We start from the raw sequence: 20,844 nt of genomic DNA, 5'->3' as shown, positions 1-20,844 counted from the left end.
GCGGGACCCCGCCCGCCGCGGCCCCGCCCCGCGGGGCTCCGCCGCGGCCCCAGCGCCCTGCCCGGCGCTGCCCGCCCGGCCCCGCCGCTGCCCCGGCCCCCGCCGTGTGGCGGCGCTGCGCGGCCGCGGAGCGGGGCGGTGGCGGCGGGGCGGGCCGGGCCGCGGCGGGGCGGGGCTGCCGCTGGGGTAGGTGCCGCGGCGGGCGGCCGCCGGCCCATCGGCAGCGGCACCGGTGCCGGGAGCGCAGCATGGCCCCGCCGGAGGGCGGCCGAGGTGAGGCGGGGCGGGCGGGGGATGCCCGGGGGGCGCGGGGTCGGCTTACAGGGGGCGGGGCGCTGTCGGCGCGGGGGTCCCGGTGCCCCCGCTCAGCGGCCCGCTCCGTGTCCCGCAGCAGCCATGGCCCCTGGGAAGAAGATCACGGCGCGCATCAAGCGGACGCTGCCGGTGCGGGGCCCGCAGGCGCCGACGCTGAGCGAGCTGATGCGGTGGTACTGCCTCAACACCAACACGCACGGCTGCCGCCGCATCGTGGTGTCCCGCGGCCGCCTGCGCCGCTTTCTCTGGATCCTGCTCACCCTCAGCGCCGTCGGGCTCATCCTCTGGCAGTGCGCGGAGCTCCTCAGGAACTACTACAGCGCCTCGGTCTCCGTCACCGTCCAGTTCCAGAAGCTGCCCTTCCCCGCCGTCACCATCTGCAACATCAACCCCTACAAGTAAGCTCGGGGTGCCAGGGAGAGGTGAGCCCCGCCGCTGGGGCGTCCTGCCCAGGGCATCCCCTCAGCCCCGCACCAAACCCCCTCCGGGCTGCGCTCCGCAGCCGTGCCCGCCCGGGTTCCCCGCTACGGCACTCGGAGCACCACAGCCACCATGTGCCGATGCTCTTCCCGCACGTGTGGGTTATACTCACGCCCTGCGCTTGTTCCCTGCTCGGCTGGACTCCGTCAATTTAGTCTCAGCTTGAGACAGACCCTGCTCGGTTCCATGGTTCTCTTCAAATCGCCATCTTCCCAGGACCCAAGTTCCAGGATTACAAACAACAGCATCTCCTGAAGAATGGACAGGGAATGCCTGTCACGCTAATGTTGCCTCTTCCTTTCCCTGTAGGATGCTTTGACGTTATCAATCAACAGTACTTTTTCTAGTGCCATATTACACTTTACATCAGTGTCTGTTCTGCTCCCAGCTGCCCAGCCTGGCCCTGCGGGTGACCCGGCTCCCCGGTGCCTCTTGGCACAGTGGCAGAAGCCTTGTTCCCACACGCTCTGCCTCCTCGGGCTTGCTAACCCAGCCTCCAGGGAGCTCGGGAGTCTGTGAGGGCTCTCGCTGTGGCTTAGGCTCTGCTTTGCTTTTTGTGGTCCTTCTCAGAGGTGTGCCTGCTCTGATGTGTATCGATGGGGTGGTGGGAGATCGGCATGAGTCTGTGGCACAGAGTCTTGTCCCAGTGATGAGACATGCAGCACAGTGGGTGAGGTGAGATGGGATGTCACTTCTTACCGTGTTGTCTCCAATGCAGGTACAGTGCCATGAAGGACTATTTATCTGAACTGGACAGAGAGACAAAAAAGGCTTTGGAGACTTTCTATGGATTTTCAGAGGGCAAGTCCAAGGTGCGCCGGTCAGTGGATGAGTGGAACAGCTCAGGGAGCGACTTCTTCCAGCAGATCCCTCTGCTGAAGTTTGAGGAATTCTCTAAGACGGTGACTGACTTTCACAGTGGCCAGAAGAGGAAAATAGAGGGCAGTGTCTTTCACAAGGATTCATCCATCGTGAACTCTGGGGATTCAAATGATATCATCGGCTTTCAGCTGGTGAGTGTCACTCTTCCTTGGCCAGCCAGTTCCCTGTGGGGCAGCGAAGGGGTGTTTTGGGTTGGTGTCCATCGGCCAGTTTTATTGCTTCCTTAGGTGGCTTTATAGCGAGTAACCCTCCAGCTGCTCTTCTGCCCAGGCCTCCGTGGCTGCCTGCAGATACAGCTCCAGCTCCCTGGAAGAGAAACACCTTCCCAAAGTCTGCCCAAATAGGTTTAGTGCTTCCCGTGACCTTTCCTTTGGGCCTGAAGCATTTGATCATATCACTTAACCCTGAATGAAAGGTCTTTGCTGCCCCTTTGTCCCCTTGGTACCACTCTAACTCCGTGTGTGGCATTGCTGCGGGGTCACCCGTACCTTGTGGAACACTTGATTTCATTTCACCTGAAACGCTTTTTCCCCTTTGTAATTATCAGTGCGATGCAAACAACAGCAGTGAATGTGCACTGTATACATTCAGTTCTGGTGTTAATGCCATCCAGGAATGGTACAAGCTGCATTACATGAACATCATGGCACAAATTCCCCTGGAGACTAAAGAAAAATTGAGTTATTCTGCTGATGACCTTCTACTGACATGTTTCTTTGATGGCCTATCTTGTGACAAAAGGTCAGTGCACAGAACATCCCTCCAGCTTAACGGCTTATTTCCAAGTACATAGTATGTAGGAATTGAATATTTGGTGTTCGCTGAATCCCAGCAGGAACCATTTCCGTTTCTAAAGAAAAGTCAACATTCGTGTCTTCATCAGCTTTAATTATGCCCTTTAATTTCATTGTGCCCGTGTTCTGCTGTCCGTGTTTTAGATAAACCTGTGGGGTTTGGCAGAATCAAGTGTCCCTGTTTGTGTTGGTGGCAGTGCAGTTGTGTGTGCTGGCAGCAGCAGTTTCCCTGTGCAGTTATGGGGCTCAGATTATACTTGTACCCTGGCTTTAGCGGTTTTCCCACTGCCAGGAGCAAGCTGTCCTGTACTGCTCGCTGCTGAGGGTGTTCTGCATGTGCCTTAATTGCACAAAGGCAAAACATCTTTTCTTGGAATGAAGATGTTTGCTTGAGTGGGAGGGGATGCTCAGAGGAAAGACATGAATGTGTTTGGATGAGACAGGTGTGTGCTCAGCTCCCCTGTGCAGCAGCAGTTCTGAAAGCCAAGATCCGTGTTCCTTTAGACCCTTGGCTGCTGAATGAGAGAAGACTGTGTCTCCTCCAGCACCACCTTCCTCCTAGGCCTGTAAATCTGCTTCCCCATCCTCTCAGCCCCCACTCCCACACAAAAACCTCCTGAACGTTTCAGTTCCTGGTGCTATTAAACCAGATTGTGTTTCCATGTAGTTTCAAGATCCTAGGAAAAGGACCCACACTTCTCAGCAAAATAAATCGCTTGCCAACAACAAAAAGGGAAACATCCCATTCTGCCATATCTCTACCAAAACAAAGAGCCCAAATCTGCTGGTTTGCTCCTGCAGAAGTGAAAACTGCTGAAGACAACGTGACAACCCTTGATTTCTTGCAGGCACTTCACTCGCTTCCATCACCCCCTGCACGGGAATTGCTACACCTTCAACAGCGGCGAAAACGGGACGGTGCTGAGCACCTCCACGGGCGGCAGCGAGTACGGTAAGAGAGCCAGCGGAGGCCGAGAGCTGCTGTTAGATAACAGCGGTTCAGTGAACTGGATCCCACTGGAGAGTGATTGATGTGTTGGCTCTAGATGTGCAAGCAGATTGGGGAAATGCTTGTTTGAACTAGTGCAAACCATTGCCAGAGAATACAAAGATAATATCATTGCATCACTAATGTTTTCCATTGGGAACTACGGCTTCCCAGTTATATAACTTTTTAAAGTAAGTTTCAGCCACCTTCTACAGAGACACTACCTGTTTGCTGGCCTCAGGGCCACGGAGGGACGGTGCTTGCTGCAGGGGTCTCAGTCTAGCACTGCAAAGGCTCTGCTTGGCTGTTACAGTTCTGCTTAAGGCCAGATAACATTAAACGAAGTGCTGCTCTCCCTGCCCAGAAAAGTGTCTTTGGCTTCTGGCATAACTCTGCTCCTGCCTTGCCTCTGTTCTTCAGGACTGCAGGTTGTTCTGTATATAGATGAAGCAGACTACAACCCCTTCCTGGTGACATCCACAGGAGCCAAGATCATCGTCCATGACCAGAATGAATATCCCTTCATTGAAGACATCGGCACAGAAATCGAGACTGCAGCGGCCACCTCCATCGGGATGCACTTTGTGAGTGACAGCAGTCCCGTGTCCATGTGCACGGTCCCATTGCCTTCAGACAGGTGTAATTATGACCCATTTGGTGATGTTTGACCATGGCCAGCAGCTGGAAGGCTCTAACACCTCACACTTGAGCAGCTGAAGTGCCCTGAGGAAAATCCTGTGATAGCACTTTTCAGAACAAAAAGTTTTCCGTTTGTGTAGAGGCTGTTGGAAAAATCAGGTCTCTATAAGCCAACCAGACACGGGGATTTTGTTTGTTCTCCTTCTGTCCCACCCCTTGGCTTTCCAGGGGATTTTTTGTTTTGTTTTCACAGCAAAATCCACAACCGCAGAAATGTGTTAAGTGCCTCGTTTCGCTTTGGCAATCAGCAGTTCGCATCCCACGCAGGCTCCGGAGTCGGAGCTGTGGGTAACCTGCCTTAGGGTCAGGTCTGCAGCACAACCCCTGTAGCTGTTCTGTGGGTTTCTTGCTATCTCAGCTGTAAAAACGCCTCGTGGGCAGTGACTCTGCCTTTGCCAGCTTAGTGAAGCATCCTGGGGAGGGCAGGGAGAGCTGCAGCTCCAAATTTCCCCAATTAGTGTAGTGAAGACAGGGCATTTGACCCAAGGGGCTGCTTTCCATGGTAGAGAAGTGAAAGCAGCGCCATCTGGCCAGCCAGACCTTCCCCTTTCATCTGGATGGGCTGTTAAGTGAGCAGTTTAGTTCTGCCTTCTCTTCCCTGATGGTGGGTCAGATGCATCAGCAGCCAGCCCTTATCTGTCCTGGCTGGGTGTGCCAGGTCGAGCTGGTCCCTGCATGAGAAAAGACATTAAGAACAGGGCTGATGTTTTTAAAGTGTGCAAATAGTTCACTGTCTTCCAGCTGTCTGGAAAACTGCAGCAGCAACCCCTTGGTCAGACCAACAGGATAAATGCTGCCTGGGAAACAAAAAGTGACTGGGAGGTATTGGAGCCAGGGTGGTGTAAAGGAGGCAGCGTCTCACAAGACTATTTCCTTTATAACTCTTACACCGTACAGGAGACAGTCACTGCAGGCAGAGCCTCAGTATTTAATGTAGCATGGTACGTTTGGGCTGTTGCGTATAGAATAAAAACCAAACCTGAACATATCTCAGTGGCTGTGTTTAAAAGATTCGGCATGAGGAAGTGATGCAATTGCATCCTAACATAACAGCCAAGAGAGAAGCTGGGCACAGCTTCTGGACTCAAAACCCATGATCACTCCAGAGAGCCATCCAAGGGGGAGTCGTGATTGTCAGGACAGGGCTGCCCCACTAAGGTGCTGGATCAGTCCTTGCACCCACATCCAGGTACACAAAGGAGGACACACCAACACTTGCCACACACAGTGCTGCTCACTACAGGCTTGAACATGGCAATCCATGTTTCCCAAATGCATGTCAGTGTCCAGGTTATCGCTCCTGTATTTCTGCTGGGTACTAGGACTTACCCCCCCACCCCGCCTCCTCCAAAAATATTCCAAGATGTTTGGAATGCAAACAAGACATTGCTTGGTAGGAGTTTCAGTGCTTTAGTTAAATATTTAGTTTGGAAATTATTTCAGTACCTGAATGAAGTAGTAAGCTTTTGTAGGAATACGAGCTACAACAGAGAAGTTCTGTACAAGAGATCTATCATCTGGTGGAAGATACTGCAGCAGACTGAGGCAGGTTCCTGGCATTAGGTTGTCTGTGGAAGTTAAAAGCATATTAAAGCTGGTTTCATTCAGTTTTCAGAAGTAATCATTCTCTAATATTGAAACCACATACTTCTGTGTCCCCTCCAAAGAGATTTGAGCGTCTTTCTGAAGGATCTGACTTGCACCATGCATGTCAGCTCCTTCAGAGCTGCACCTACTGCTGCAGACAGAAGTGGTAATTAGCCGTCAGGTTTGACCTAAGTAACCTGCAGATCCATAGTCAGTGCCTTAAGGTAAGCAGGCCTTTCTCAGGTTCCTACTGAACTGATCCTTTGTAGGATCAGCCCCTAATTTTAAACTCTGTAGAGAAAGATATGTGAATGGATCCTTAAATGGGTGACATTTCTCATGGTTTTAGGCCACTTTGTTATGAAGTGGATAATTACCGCAGGGAGATAGGAAGGGTTCTGGGCCGAGTGAGGCTGCAGGAAGCCACGGTGCAGCCTGAATCAACTCTTGTGAACTTGAGGGCTCCCAGCCTGGTTTCATCAGACTTCGCAGGCACTTGGCATTTCAGAGCTCTCTCTCCGGGCAGAGATTGCAGAACAGGAAAAGGTGTTGGCATTTATCAGAGAGGAAGGGTCAAAGCAGTACCTGGAAAAAGTCCTGAAGGAGATACAAACATTTGATTTAGAGAGATTTTTGGAGAGGTGCTGTTGAGCACTGGCAGAGCCTGAAGTGCTGTTTTAGCCATGGAACAGGAGCAGCCAGGGCAACAGCAACCTGGGAAGGTGGGTTTTCACAGGAAAGAGTACAAAACCCACCCAACAGCCCCCCTGCCTTCAAAACAAACACATCAGGGTAAACTATGCCTCTAGGTCTTAGCAATGAGAGAAAACATACACATGAATAACTCTGCTTTGAAAAATCCTCACTGCTGCTATTACAAAGTCTCAGCATTCCTGTAGAGGTTGCCAGTGAAGGCAGCAGATAACTCAGCCAGAGCAGTGTTTTGGGAAATGGACATTACAAACAAAACAGCCCTTTATTTTGGCAAGTGGTTGACAAACCATTTGAGATGGCAAAAGCTAAAGGTGCTGCTCAAACCTGCCCCATCACTTAGTTTCAGAATTGTGATGAACAGCCACTAAATCCTGTGGTTTCTGTGAACTCCATAACTGAGGTTTGTTCTTTCCTGGTTCTCAGACTCGGTCTCGCAAGCTGAGCAAACCCTACAGTGACTGCACGGAGACAGGAGCTGACATTCCAGTAGAAAATCTCTACAACAAGAGCTACTCACTCCAGGTAAATCTGTTGCATTTGTTTTATCAGTTGCTTGAAAACTACCTTCATGAAAAGCTTTATGATATTGTGCAGTTCAGGATCTGAGATTGTGAACAGTGCAGGCGTGGGGTCACTGCCTTTAACCACTGATGTAAAATACCACGGCACTTTTTAAAATCCAAGTTTTATTCCTAAGTGGTTGATGTTTGAAGTTCCCTTAGGCGCCCTGCTAGATAAAGAAAGAACATGAGCTCATTAGGCAATTTTCAAGCAATGTGAGACTGGAAAATATTGGCCAAGTAAATGTTGCAGCTTAGTAACCCTTGAAGCCAGAAATTGTGACCTTTAGGACTCCCAAGAGTAGCAGATACCATCTAATCAGTATCCAGATAGCAGGATGTTTGTTTGCAGAGTAAGTTTCCACTAATTTTGCATGGTTTCTGTAATTGGGTCCTCCTGGAGGGTGTCAGTTGTTGTAGCACTCTCCACATGAAGAATTGTAATTGTATCAGCTGCTGCCTACTGCAAAGCCCGTGCCTAGCCTGGATTTTGGTTTATGGGGTGTTATACCTGAGAGCTGCTGTGATGTACTGCCAGTTAGCATCACACAGACATTATCTCAGGGTTTTAATAATAGTACTTCACCGAAACTCAGTGCTCAGGGAGGCTGGGACTGGGACCAAAAGGCTTGACTGGGATTTCAAAAAAAGAAGCTCAGTTCCTTCTTGTTCCAACCCATTAAGAGTTTTAGCTCAAAACACTGACTCTGCTGCCCAATAATCTATAAAACTTCAGGTCTCCAAATAGGCACCAACACAATTTGGTCAAAGCCGTGAAGGTTTTCACCAGTGAGTCACTTCCCACACCTAGTTGTTGATTCATGGACCACATGCCACAGCAGACAGAAAACCTCCTTGGCTGTGGAAAGAGCAACTGCAACAACTGAAGCTCTTGATGGCTTTAGGGAAAGTGGGGGCACTCCCAGACCCCCCCTCAGAGAGGAGTGTCTTGCACTAGAGCCTACACTCTCCACAGCACTTTCTGCCTGTATTTGTATTCACTAGCAGCAGAGCCTGAAGGTGCAGGGAAGTGGGGCTCCCATCTTACCACTGCTGGCATAGAAGCAGATGTTTTTAGGGGGACACAAGCCTGGACCATAGCACTGCAGAGGCACAGCAGCCTGTGCGTCTCAGACAGCAGCCCTTGGTTTATCTCCCCCAGATTTGCCTGCACTCCTGCTTTCAGAAGGCAATGGTGGACTCGTGTGGCTGTGCCCAGTACGCGCAGCCCTTACCCGCTGGGGCAGAGTACTGCAACTACAAGAAGAACCCCAACTGGAGTAAGTATTCAAACACACTGCACATGCCTCAGCTGCCAGCCATAGCACCACAGCCCAGCCCTGCCTGCACCCAGCACCTCCTCAGCCCACTTCAGACCCTGTACCACAGAGCCTGAAACTGGTGCTCTTGTTTAGATTGACTTGTTCCTGACAGTTGTCCTAATTGCTTGTCATTTGTGCACACCACACTTGACCCGGTGAGGCGATAGTTCATGCCTATAGCAAGTGACAACTACTTCTCAGAGTATTTTGCAATATTTACAGGGTAAATCTTTTTGTTCTCACCATAGAGGTGATGGCCACAAAGTCCACCTCCACCCCAGAAGCTCCACTCCAGCACAGGCAGCAAAAGATTATTGATTTTCTTTCTGGCTTCTCATCTACATGTCCTGCTCCCTTCTTGCAGTGTACTGCTACTACAAACTGCACGAGAAGTTCGTGAAGGAGCAGCTGGGCTGCCAGCAAATCTGCAAAGACGCCTGCAGGTAAGTCCTGCCCGTGACCAGAGCTAAAATGCCTCGTGAGAGTTGAGCTCCCCACTGACAGCCTGCCTCTCTCTGCAGCTTCAAGGAGTGGGCGCTCACCACCAGCATCGCCCAGTGGCCATCCATCGTGTCAGAGGTGAGTTCCTGAGCACACTGTGCTGACAGCACATGGCACAACAAGGGTCTCACAAACCCACAGCTTCAGCGGAAGCTGGAGCCCCCTGGAGCGTTCCTTAGCACTTCAATGCTGCTCCTCCCAGAGGCTCAGTCTGTAGTGTCCAGGTCAGGGCTTCCCCTCCAGGGGTTCACCATTAAACCAAGGTTTGGCTTGTGGGTTGGGAGATCCCCTCAGGGACCCATCACACACATTCAGTCCTGGCACCCACACTGGTCCAAGGAGATGCTGAGCATGAGCTCCCTTTTCAGGGGGTTTCTACACAAGCACACACAGCTATAACAGTATTTTCTGTCTTTTTCCCAGGACTGGATGCTTCGAGTTCTCTCTTGGGACAAAGGGCAAAAAATCAACAAGAAGCTGAACAAGTAAGTTTCCCTGTATGTGTTTCTAGCTTGCACCTCAAGCTCAGATATAATCTCAGCAGCCCTAATGATGGCAATTGGGAAAAAAGCTCCCTTAGAGCGGCCCAGCCCTACTGGTCCAACTGGTTATTTGCATAGTTTTTCAGTATGTTTCATGTTATTGTTTTACTAAACCCTCAACCTGCCTTTTGCTTCTCCTCTCAGGACAGACCTCGCGAACCTCATGGTGTTTTACAAGGACCTGAACGAGAGATTCATCTCAGAGAATCCTACCAACACAGTAAGTGAGTTCCCTGCTCACCCGCAGGGAGACGTGCCTCTTCCTCCCTCGGGCAGGCTGGAAGCTTTCATCTGGCCAGGGGAATTGTCCCATCCAGCAGGGGCAGGAAACCGCCTGCATGATGCGCCAGGTCCTGCCCTTTACAGCCCTTTTATCTGGGGCTGCTTTTCCAGCTGTGCAGTCCCAAGCCCTGCATTGGAGCAGGCTGTAGGCTGCCCACAGTACGTGCAGCACTGAGCTCCTGCCAGAGCAGAGCAGGAGAGGATAACCAGGCAGCAGAGGAAGGGCTCACCGCGTTCAGTAGTGCTCAGCAAGCTCTGAGTGCCCCAGCTCAGCACAGACTCACCGCACACCGTAACAGTGCCATGGACATGGACCCGGCACCCACAGGAGCCCATAACCTTGTGCTCTCTTTCCTTGCAGCTCGTCACTCTTCTTTCCAACTTCGGAGGCCAGCTGGGCCTTTGGATGAGCTGCTCGGTCGTGTGTGTCATTGAGATCATCGAGGTCTTCTTCATCGATTCGCTTTCCATCGTGATGCGGCGCCAGTGGCAGAAGGCAAAGAAGTGGTGGAACAACCGGCAAAGGCAGCGGCCGGGGAGGCCCCCGCAGGCTGGAGACCTGGAGAGGCAGGGCCACGACAACCCCGTCTGCATCGACGAGGACCTGCCCACCTTCAACACCGCCCTGCGCCTGCCGCTGCCCCAGGAGAGCCCCTTGCCCAGGACTCCCCCCCCCAACTACAGCACTTTGCGGCTAGAGACTGCCTTCACGGAGCAGCTGCCCGACACACTAGAGCTTGGCCAGCGCTGATGCTTGTTTATCCACCCATCCAGGTGCCAGAAGAAGAGGTGGGTGCTGGACCCATGTGTCCAGGGGCAAAAGGCACATACCCAAACGAGCACTGAAGGGCTGTCAGGCCCTTATTCAGGGATTGAACTTGCAGTCAAAGCTTCTCAGAGCAAAGCTCAGACACAAAAGCCAAGGGCTCAGAGACATTAGGAACTTCAACAACATCAATTCTCAAGTTAATCATTGCAGGAGATGGCTGGAGCAGGATGTGGCACGGAGCTGGGATGTCTTGCCAGACAGAGGCATACATTAGCAACCAACTGCACACACCCCATTGTATGTGGGCAGGAATTACTCCACAGCAGGAGATTGATGCCATATTGAGTATTAACACTAATTGCTCTCTGCTGTGTTGCTTGACTTGGGGGAAAAACCCAGGGCTTTCAGGAATGCAGCATGACATTTGCAGGAAGGGACATGACAGTTTGGTAAGAGCACCAAATGGATAAAAGGAAAGCTCTCAAGCTGAATCTTGATGAGGTGACCTCAGGAGCTCTTTATTCTGAGAAGAAAAGTTAAGAAAGCCAGAGATGTGCTTGTAGAGCAAGTCATTACACAGCTTGAGCAGGAGAACCTAAGTCATCCCAAAAGAATCACCTGAAAGGGCATGAAATCTAATTTTGATCACAGTAATGCACTGCATACTCTGCAAGCCTGTTTGGTTCAACATCACCCAGGCTAGCTATTACACGGTCTCAGAGGAGCTCGTTGGGCAGCCTCAGCCACACGTGACTTCCTGGAAGCTTCAGAGGGAGCTGCTGCTCTTCTTGCTGAACCCCAGCACTGACACCCTGTTCACTGCCCGGAGCTGCCCTGGGCTCCGCGCACAGCAGGAGGCGGCTGGAGGATCCATCTGCCCGGCGCTGCATCATCCGCTTGCCTACACCTCCTCCACTCCACGGTGCTGCATCAACACCCGCAGTCTGCCTCCCGTGCGCTGAGCCAGGCTACTGCCAGAGCCCGCTGCCTGCGCCCACAGGGCTGTGGGGAGAGCCCTGTGGCACCCAGCCACAGCACCCTCCCACTTGCTGCCAGTCCTGTGCCCGACTCCCTCCTGCCATAGCCGATTCTTAGCTGCCTAAAGCACACTATAGGTGTTGATGATGAGCATAGCCTACACTGGGTTGGCTGCTTAGGGGTTTTGTAGAGAAAGAATGATTCAGATCGTGTGCATGTGTGTGTGTGTGAGCGAGAGTGTAAGAAAGCCTCTTTTGCTCTCTCTGTATAAGCTTATATAGAATCCAGAAAGGTTCTTTAATGTGCAATAAAGAATATTTTAACTGAATTATTTAAATAGCTGATAAAGTGAAAAAATAAAGATATATTTTTGAGTAACTGCTTTTTTCTTTTTTGTTTGTTTTTAACGTGAGCAACAGACAAGTCTATCCACAGAGAGCCAGGAGATACAGGACTTGCCCCAGGCAGCCAGGCCAGGTCCCCAGGCTCCTCTGCAGAGGTGGGGCTGTGCTGCAGCATGCTGCCCAACCTGGCTCAGGAGCACAGTGAAAATGCCCTTTGGAACGCAGCATTCACCAGCAAGGTGACCAAAACCACTGGAATCTCAGGGTCCCCAGACAGTTCCACTTCAGTAGCCCTTTGGAGACCACAGGAGGAGAAGTAGGTTTGCTCTGCATCAGAGCCCTTTCTCTAGTGCAGGAAGGTGAGGTGCTTGGAGCAAACCACTGCTCATCTCAACACCTCTAATGCAACACCAAATACCAACCACGCTCATCACACTAGGCTTGCCCCGCTTTCAGCGACAGCAGGACAGACCTAGAGAAAGGCTGAGTAGCCTGTGCAAGCACATGCACACATTCACATAACCAGCATGAGCCACCCTGGCTGCAGCAGCAATGGAAGTAACAGCAACCTTCAGAGCTTCATAACACCTTACAATAGGCTCCTTCCGTACCAGTTTGTTGCATCTTTCTATAGGAGCTGCTTTGGCTCAGTCACACTTGGGTAAGGACCATCTCCCAGACACAGGTAGCTGCTGGGGCCAGCTTGGACTCCAGCTCTACAAAGCACAGCCTCTAAGGACATCAAAAGGGGAAAACCTCCCTGGGAAAAAGCAAAACAAAACACCACAGTGACACATACCACAGGTCCATTCCTCACCTGTACCTCTGCATGCAGCAGCAGCTCCGCAGGACCACAGCTTTGCTCACTTCACACACCACAGGCAGTGCCAGGAGGGGCTGTAAGATCCCTCCTCACTGCTGGCATGGCACAGCACAGCTCCTTCCCCACCACTATCCCCTCACACAGAGACTCCTCTTCCTCCCCAGCACCAAGGGCTGGGTTATATCAGTAGGTGCTAATCATGCAATCAGCATGGGAACCTCCTGCAGCTGCTGCTGGAGCATCGCTGCACCGGGTCCTGCAGCACAGCTCAGGATGGGCCAAGGGGACACGGCTTCATGTCCCTGGTCCTTCCCACCATGTGGCAGCCCAGACCCATGCCTGCAGATGCTGCAGGCTGGCTCCCAGAGCTTTCTTTGGGATACCCGAGAAGGTGAAGCCTTGCAGTGATGTGGTCCTTACAGAAAGTCTTAGAATCACAGAATCCCAGCCTGGTTTGTGTTGGAAGGGACCCTAAAGCTCATCCAGTTCCAATCCCTGCCAAAGGCAGGGACACCTTCCACTACAGCAGGTTGCTCCAAGCCCCTGTGTCCAACCTGGCCTTGAGCACTGCCAGGGGTGGGGCAGCCACAGCTTCTCTGGGCACCCTGTTCCAAAGGCTTCCCAGAGCGAAACTAAACCCTTAAAAATAAACTGAGCGGTGCCAATCCTGCAGCATGGACTGGTCAAACTCTGTACCCGATAACTGCAGTTCTCGCAAGGAAAACACCATTTGACTGGGAGCAAGGCTGCTGCAGTGTCACGCTCCCCGCAGTGTGCCTGTGAGGCCTCGCTGGTGGATAACACAGGACGTGTGTCCAGGCACCTTTTGGCACAAACACTCACTTTAAGCTCTTTGGAAAAGCCCAGGTTTTCTGGAGGTGCATTTACCGCTGAGGGCAGACGCAGCACCTTCACTCCTTGGATGAATAATCCTCAGGAGGCAGGAAGCCACGGAGCAGCTCCAGAAAGGGATTACTTCATCCTGAATTAAATACTGAGCTCCACTGAGCTGCTGAGTCATCTTAAACACAAAGAACTGCCCAGGATGGTGCGAGAATCAGCTCTGGCACATGCTAAACATCATAAACTGAAAGCGTTTGAGAAACTCAGCTTGGGCTTTATGGGAACAAGAGGCTGCAAAGTTTGTGGAGGTGATGTCCCTTCCGCTGCTGCTGCTCCCGGGGGGGTGGGAAGCTCTTCCCATGGAAAGCATTTCAAGGCACTGGTTGGACCCCACCAGCCCCAGGCAGGGACTCAAGGGTCCCGGGTGGGGGTAATGAAGGCCCCAGCCCCAGAGCCCCTCAGCTTTGGCTTGACGGGGCTGTAGGGGAGCGGCTGCGGTACCTGAACACACCGCAAAGGCACAGGCAGCATCGCAGGCGCCGGGTGAAGGACATGGCAGGGAAAGGTGTCGGAACAACCCTGCAGCAGCAGGAGCCGGTGACTCACAGGGAAAGGCTGCTTGTGCCAGTGCCTGTGCCTGTGCCTGTACTTATGCCTGCACCTGTGCCTGCGCCTGCGCCTGCGCCTGCGCCTGCGCCTGCGCCTGTGCCTGTGCTCTCCCGCAGCTCCCAGCCACAGCAGGAGGTTGCAGGTGGTGGAGAAGCTGCTGGGGAAGGGGATGAGGAGGAGGAAGATCCGGGTGCACAGAGAAGCTTTGCAGGAATCCAGAAATGGGGTGTGAAAGCACCAAGAGCCTGCCGGGTCCTGCTGGCACAGACACCTCCATGCACCATGTCACAGAGCCTGCTGGCCAGACCCAGGATGAGCTTTGTCTCAGCTAATGCACAACTGCCACATAACAGCCTTTAGGGGCATGGACCAGATCTGTCCTTCAAAGCAACCTTCTGACTCAACCGTAACCCAAAGAGCTCAGGCGTTTCACTTGTGGGTGCCTGATTTCTGTAGTTACTGTCCTGACCTACCCCAAAGGAGCACTGCAACGGCTACATGGGCTCATCCTGTCCTGAGGAGCTTGGAGGTTGGTTTATAGGAGCTGTGGTGGAAGCAGCTGCAGATCTGACAGTGATTCCAGTGCTCCCAGCTCCGCTGCACCAACTCTGGCCATGCAAACCACACCAAGAGGGGCAGGGGCAGAGACAGCACCACCTCCAGCAGCAGGACTTGCTGCTCCAGTACTTCCAGGGGCTGAAACTGCTGGGCAAAGGCTTCTCCTGGTGGAAAACAAGACTTTCCCCTGACTCTGCTGGTTTCCCTGCTCAGCATGAACAGCCGGCACGAAAGTGACTCAAAATAGGAGGGATAAATGCGAGAAGGATGGGAGGCTTCCCTGTCAGGCTGAATTACACCTGGTATCCCAGAGAAAAATGGGAGCATCCAACTTCCCAGTCGGGAGGGAACATCCAACCTCCCAGCCAATGTGCCCAGGATGGGACAATGAACAATAAGTCACGGATTCCTTAGAAATGCACCTGAGGCACAGCCCGGCCCCATCGCGATCCCAGCCATCCAAGGCACCGCTGTTCCCAGCCCTACGGTGGCCGCAGCCCTGGGATGTCAGCCTGGACGGTCACTGCAGACCCTCGGAGCGAGGGGATGGCTGCTTAAAGCTGCCCAAAGCTGCTCCCATTGGGCAGCACCGAGGGGGTTAAGGGCTCCCTGGGCCCCCTTCCACACTGGGGACATCCAGTGGTCCACAAACAGGTTTGGGAGCTAAATGCCCCATTAATGTAAATGGGGCTGGGCTGGGGAAAGGCATCTCCAGCACATGCCTATGGAAAACCCTTTCAGGCTCTGAGCCCCCACCTGAGCCCTGCAGTAAGATGCAGCTCTGGGGAGGCTGGACATTGTGGGTGCTTCCATTTCACCCTCTCACCTCCGGGGCAGGTGAGCCAGCTCCATAGCCATCCGCACTGGGAAGTGTCTCCTCCAGGCACCCAGCAAGCAGCTCGCAGGGCTGCGGCAGCTCCTCCTCCTACCCTTCCACAGCAGTGAGCACCATGTGCCCGGAGCTGGGCAGCCCCTGCGGCAATTGAGAGAACCCCAGCCTGGTTTGTGTTGAAGCGGCCTTAAAGCTCATCCAGCTCCAACCCCCTGCCACGGGCAGAGACACCTTCCACTAGAGCAGGTTGCTCCAAGCCCCTGTGTCCAACCTGGCCTTGAACACTGCCGGAATTTCCCACAGAGGATGCCAGGTCTGGGCCATCCCACCATCCCATGGGGTGTGGAGGCTCCTTCCAGGAGCATCCCGAGCACAGGCCGAGCCCTGGCAGTGCTGCAGGTTTCAGACAAGCTGAGTCAAAGGTTAACCCAGGATTGCAGCACCTGCAGTGACATGCCATGACATGGCCCCAGCACTAATCCCGACGCCAGCATCTCCCTGCAAACAGGATGGACCGGGAGGTGCAGAGTCACCACCGGCTCCTCACACCTCCACCAGCACGGGGGTAACACCGTCAGCAGGGACGGGGCAGCTGGTAAACCCCAGGAACAGCGAGAGTTGAGGCTGAGTGTGACCAGTGCCTGAGGACAAGGAGGGAAAAAATCCCAGGCCAGGCTGGGCAATCCCATCTGAGAAACCACCCCGTGCCCGGGGAGCCTGGGGCTGTCTCTGCAGCCGTGGGGCAGCGCTGGTCCCTGCTCTCCCCACTGCTCACAGCATTTCCTGCTGCCCCACTATGCCGGTGGCTCAGTGCCTCACGGTCTGAGGGCAGCGCTGGTGGCAGCTCCTCCTCTGCCAGACACCCCAAACTCACCAAACCAGCCCCATGCTCAGCCACCGGGCACCGGCCCCTGGTCGCTCCCAAACGGGCGCTGCTGTGCCCCGTCAGCACCGCACGCCCAGCGTGCCCCGTGCTTCTGACCCGACAGCACAGTTGCACAACCGCAAGCTCAGAGCAGCTTTTCCCCTGGCACCGGCAGCCGGGGCACCATTTCCCTTGGGGGGTTTAATGACATCTCCTTCTCCATCTGTCCCCCTTCCTCCCAAAGCCAAGGCTCTTCTCCCACACCCCGCTCATTCCTCTCCGGAGCAGCGGGTGCTCAGGACGCCGCAGCCCTGGGAGCCGGGTGGCAGTGGCTGCAGGCAGGGGCTCTGTCCCTGCGGCACGGGTCGGAATGCCGCGCGGCGGGTTCCTGCCCCAGCCGGACACGCCGCACAGGGGCTCATCCCTTGGGCCCAGGCGGGAGCAGCCGCAGGCTCGGGGCACTGACCCGGCAGCTCCGGGCCTGGTTGCAACACAGCCCGAGGTACAAACAGGGAAACACATCTGCCCTCGGGGCCGCAGACAACGTGTTCTGGCGCTGGGTCCTCCCTGGCATCGTCCCTGTGCTTTGGCACTTGGCTGTTGCGCTCCCACACCGCCTCGTCTTCCCCAGTCTCAGGCTCCTGCCTCAGTTTCCCTTCCAGAAGGAGCTGGGTGGGAGCCGCATTCCCGGCCCTGCACAGCTTGCCCCACGCTGCCCAGCCCCGTGCCCGCTGCCCTGGCTGCCCGGCAGCGGCGGGACACGAGGTGCAGGAGGGTGTTCACCAGAGAAGCCTCTGTGGGGCCGAGCGGTGCCACCGCCAGCCTGGCACCTCCTGCCCACCTGAGAGCCAGCCCAGCTCCACCAGCACGCTGAGACGGGATCCCTGCGGCCTCCTTCCACTCATGTGCTTTGTCCAAATCTGGTTCTAGACATGGACAAACGTCTGTTTTCACCAAACTGATCCACGTGGGGTTTAAAGCGCGCCGCAGCCCCAGTGGAGATGCGATCACGCGAAGGGTGGCTGGAGGCAGGTGCCGGCCGGACCCACAGTGAATCACAGTGTTTTCACAACGTCTCTCGCCCAGAAATCTTCCTCGCTTGTGTTTTAAGACCTTCTCACCCAAGTTTACATAACGAATCCTGGAAGGTACAAGCCGTTCCCCTGGATAATCACACAGGGCAATCATCCCCGCTCCTGTCCTTGTTATAAAAACTCACCGGTCACAAAATATTTCACATTTCCCCCAGAACATGGGAGAGGACCATAAAGCCCTGGCCCACAGGGATCTTTATGATGCTCCGTCTGAGCCGGCGCCACGCTGGCGCTCCCCGGCCTGCGCTGGAGCATCCTGGGGCCAGAGCCCATCTTTCACTGCATCTTTAGACATTGCAGTCATGGCAGGCGGTTCTTTCTTCCCATAAGCTTCTACATCAGAAAAGGCAAATAAGTGCAGCTAATTCCCTGTCACACCAATTAGTCAGGGAGTGGGTCTGGGGAAACCCCATAGGTGACAAACCACAGCCCCACAACAAGAGCATCCTCCTGGTTTCACCCCCCAGAAGAGTACAGCCCAGTGTGATGAGTCTGGGTTCAATCACCAGTGTCATTAGTGCTCAGGCTATGAGCACTGTGGGACTGTCCCCAAGCCGGGTTTCACCCCATCCGTCCCATTCCAGAGCCAGCAGCTCACAGAGGTGGCACCTGCACCCAGCACCATGAGCCTCAGCACACACAGAGCCCCTCACTCCACAGCCACGGACCGTGCAGTGCCAGAGCTGGCCGGGGGGGCCGCTTCCCTCTGCTGCTGCTTGTAAAACAAAACCAGTCTTGGTTTTACTGCCTGATCTTTGTAACGCAAACAGAGGTCACTTAAAAAGGTTTTATATGCAGCGGTTACCAGAGCAGGTTGGCTAGTGAGATGCTCGCTATCATTCGACTGTGATTTTACTGGTCACAACTAAATTACTCTATTTTGTTTAGTGACAGCATGTTTCTGAAAGTGCACCCAATAAACTGGGCAATTAAAGTGCTGAATGATCCTGTCTGCACCCTGCAAGGGAACGGGTGATGCCCGGCTTCTGCAGCAGGAGCAGCCTCCCCGCTGCTGGGGCCGCGGTGCAGAGCACCAGCACAGGGTGAGCGATGGCCATGGGACAGACACGGTCCCCCCAGCACGGGGTGAGTGATGCCCATGGCATGAGTGATGCCCATGGCATGAGTGACGCCCATGGGACAGGCGCCCACCTCCCGGTGCCAGCTGGCAGGAGCGCTGTCCGCACACCCCAGAGCCGTCCGACTGGAAGAGGCTGCAGACGTGACTCATTCTGGGCACGTAGGTCTGGCAGCTTCTGCTGCACGTCAGTGCCATGAGCGGGTGCATGGGCAGTGCCATTGTGCCCATCGTGGCTGCCCAGGCAGGTAACACCAGGCACAAAGCCTCGGTACTGCTCCTGTTTCTGGAGCCCAAAGAGCATTTCCAAATCCCACTGACATCCCTGAGCACCATGGGGTGACCCCCTCACGCCCCGCACCATCAAAGGGCATTATTCACCCACGAGCAATGCAGATTTACACAGAGCCACATATGAAGGAGTCAAAGCGGCTTCCCAGTGATATGAACTGTAATTTTGGGGTGATTTCCTCCCCGCAGAGCTGTCCCCAGGTCTCTGCATTGGGCTTTGGCACAAGCACCTCTTATCTTTATGGACAGGTCTAAAAACCATCCCAGAAACCTTTTCAGGCTTCTTGTATCTGCTCCAGCCACCACTAAAGTGTTTTCCTTTCACCAGACCAATGCAGGACCAGCCGCTGTTTTGGGAACACCATGGATCAGCCCGGTGGTGCCATTCCCACCTCTATATCCAGTTTCTCAGCTGTATTTGGCTGCTGGCAGCAGGGCATGGCCCCAGCACAACACCCGGGCTCCAGCACAATGCCTGGGCTGCAGAAGAGCTTTCCACCGTGTTGTTCAGCTGTATTTTTAGCAGGAGGGTTTTGCTTATGAAATAAACTTTCTCATGAGGCAAGTGAGACAACGCAAAGTCAAGCCCAACTCAAGGTCATTTGGTTTCACAGCTGATGTTCTGCACCGTGAACAACACAGCCTGCTCTATTTTCAGCTCTATTTTTCAGAGCTGGTGGCAGACATTGTTCTCTGGGGAAATAAGTAGCGATAGAGGGCGATTATTTTGACAGGACAGAGGTTGAGAACTGGGTAAGTCCAGGTACTCGCCATCCAACCTGTTCATTCCAGCTCCACTTGCAAATGCTGCTTAAACGCAATCCCACATTCCAGCCCTGACATAATGGCAGGAGGTGCACTGTGCAATTTAAAAACAAAAATCCCTTTTGTTCCCAAACAGCGGCACTTGCGGACATTTGGGAAAGTCTGACCCGGTCCTGATTGAACAAGAACCTGCGAGGATGTTTCCTAGTGAGAGGCAATCATGACCTCTTACAACGCTGTGTTGCTCTGCGGTGATTTATAGTCCCCAGGAGGGGACTATACCCATTTACTGCTCTGCTGTGAGGAGTTAACGTCTCCCACAGTCACTCAAGATGCTCTTTACCTCTAGACTGTGGTTGTAGAGCTCTGTTGGGCTCAGGGATCCCGCACACGCACGGAGGTGGTCCCAGTGTAGGCAAATAAGGTCTTTTAAAAAATGATTATAAGATCTTTTTAAAAAGGCTTCTAAACCTCTTTAAAGGCACTCGTGCAGTTCACCTGCAGCTCCTTGGCCTGTGCCAAAGGCTGGTCACAGAGACAGTTGGCACAAGGCAAGTCAAACCTGTGAGGGGATGTCCTGATGCCAGTGGCATCTCAAACCAGGACAAGAAACTCACTGTACATGGCTGTGCTCTTGTATAAGATCTCACAGACTGGTTTGGGTTGAAAGGGACCTTAAGGCTCATCCAGTTCCAACTCCTGCTATGGGCAGGGACACCTTCCACTAGAGCAGGTTGCTCCAAGCCCCTGTGTCCAACCTGGCCTTGAACACTGCCAGGGATGGGGCAGCCACAGCTTCTCTGGGCACCCTGTGCCAGCGCCTCAGCACCCTCACAGGGAAGAGCTTCTTCCTAAGAGCTCATCTCAATCTCCCCTCTGGCAGGTTAAAGCCATTCCCCTTGTCCTGTCCCTACAGGCCCTTGTCCAAAGCCCATCTCCAGGTTTCCTGGAGCCCCTTTAGGCACTGGAGCTGCTCTAAGGTCTCCCCTTCAGGAGCCTTCTCTTCTCCAGGCTGCCCCAGCCCAGCTCTCTCAGCCTGACTCCAGAGCAGAGCTGCTCCAGCCCTCGCAGCAGTATCTCCGTGGCCTCTTCTGCACTCCCTGCACCCGAGCTCCTTCCCTGTGGCCATCCATTCCCACGGCACTTCCCCTTGGCGGAGCCCAGGGGACCGGAGCAGGGCAGCCCCAGCCCTCGGGAAGCGGGGCCGGGGCCAGGGTGCGGTAGAATGGAACCGCTCCCGGGGATAACTAAAGATGCTCCGGGAAGCGCGGGAGAGCCGCGGCGGGCGGGGCCGAACCGGGGTGGGCAGGGCCGGCGGGCGGGGCCGCG

At 54.2% G+C, this 20,844-nt stretch overlaps 1 protein-coding gene across 2 annotated transcripts; it reads left to right on the top strand.

Moving 5' to 3' along the window:
* Positions 1-31: 31 nt before the first annotated feature.
* SCNN1G (sodium channel epithelial 1 subunit gamma) lies at positions 32-11,741 on the top strand. 2 transcript variants are annotated; one of them, XM_030482977.1, is made up of 13 exons: positions 32-273; positions 392-713; positions 1,514-1,808; positions 2,225-2,418; positions 3,320-3,423; positions 3,880-4,043; positions 6,883-6,981; positions 8,182-8,299; positions 8,706-8,784; positions 8,863-8,920; positions 9,266-9,327; positions 9,529-9,604; positions 10,028-11,741. In XM_030482977.1, the coding sequence occupies exons 1-13, from the start codon at positions 249-251 to the stop codon at positions 10,415-10,417; spliced, it is 1,986 nt and encodes a 661-aa protein (XP_030338837.1). In that variant the 5' UTR covers positions 32-248; the 3' UTR covers positions 10,418-11,741. The 2 variants fall into 2 exon arrangements, with proteins under 2 accessions (XP_030338837.1, XP_030338838.1); XM_030482978.1 differs by having other exon boundaries at positions 168-273; positions 395-713.
* Positions 11,742-20,844: the final 9,103 nt, after the last annotated feature.

This window comes from Strigops habroptila, chromosome 4, assembly GCF_004027225.2.
Source record: "Strigops habroptila isolate Jane chromosome 4, bStrHab1.2.pri, whole genome shotgun sequence".
Lineage (NCBI taxonomy): Eukaryota > Metazoa > Chordata > Aves > Psittaciformes > Psittacidae > Strigops > Strigops habroptila.
Note: the sequence above shows the minus strand (reverse complement) of the source record. Positions and strands in the feature narration are given on the sequence as shown.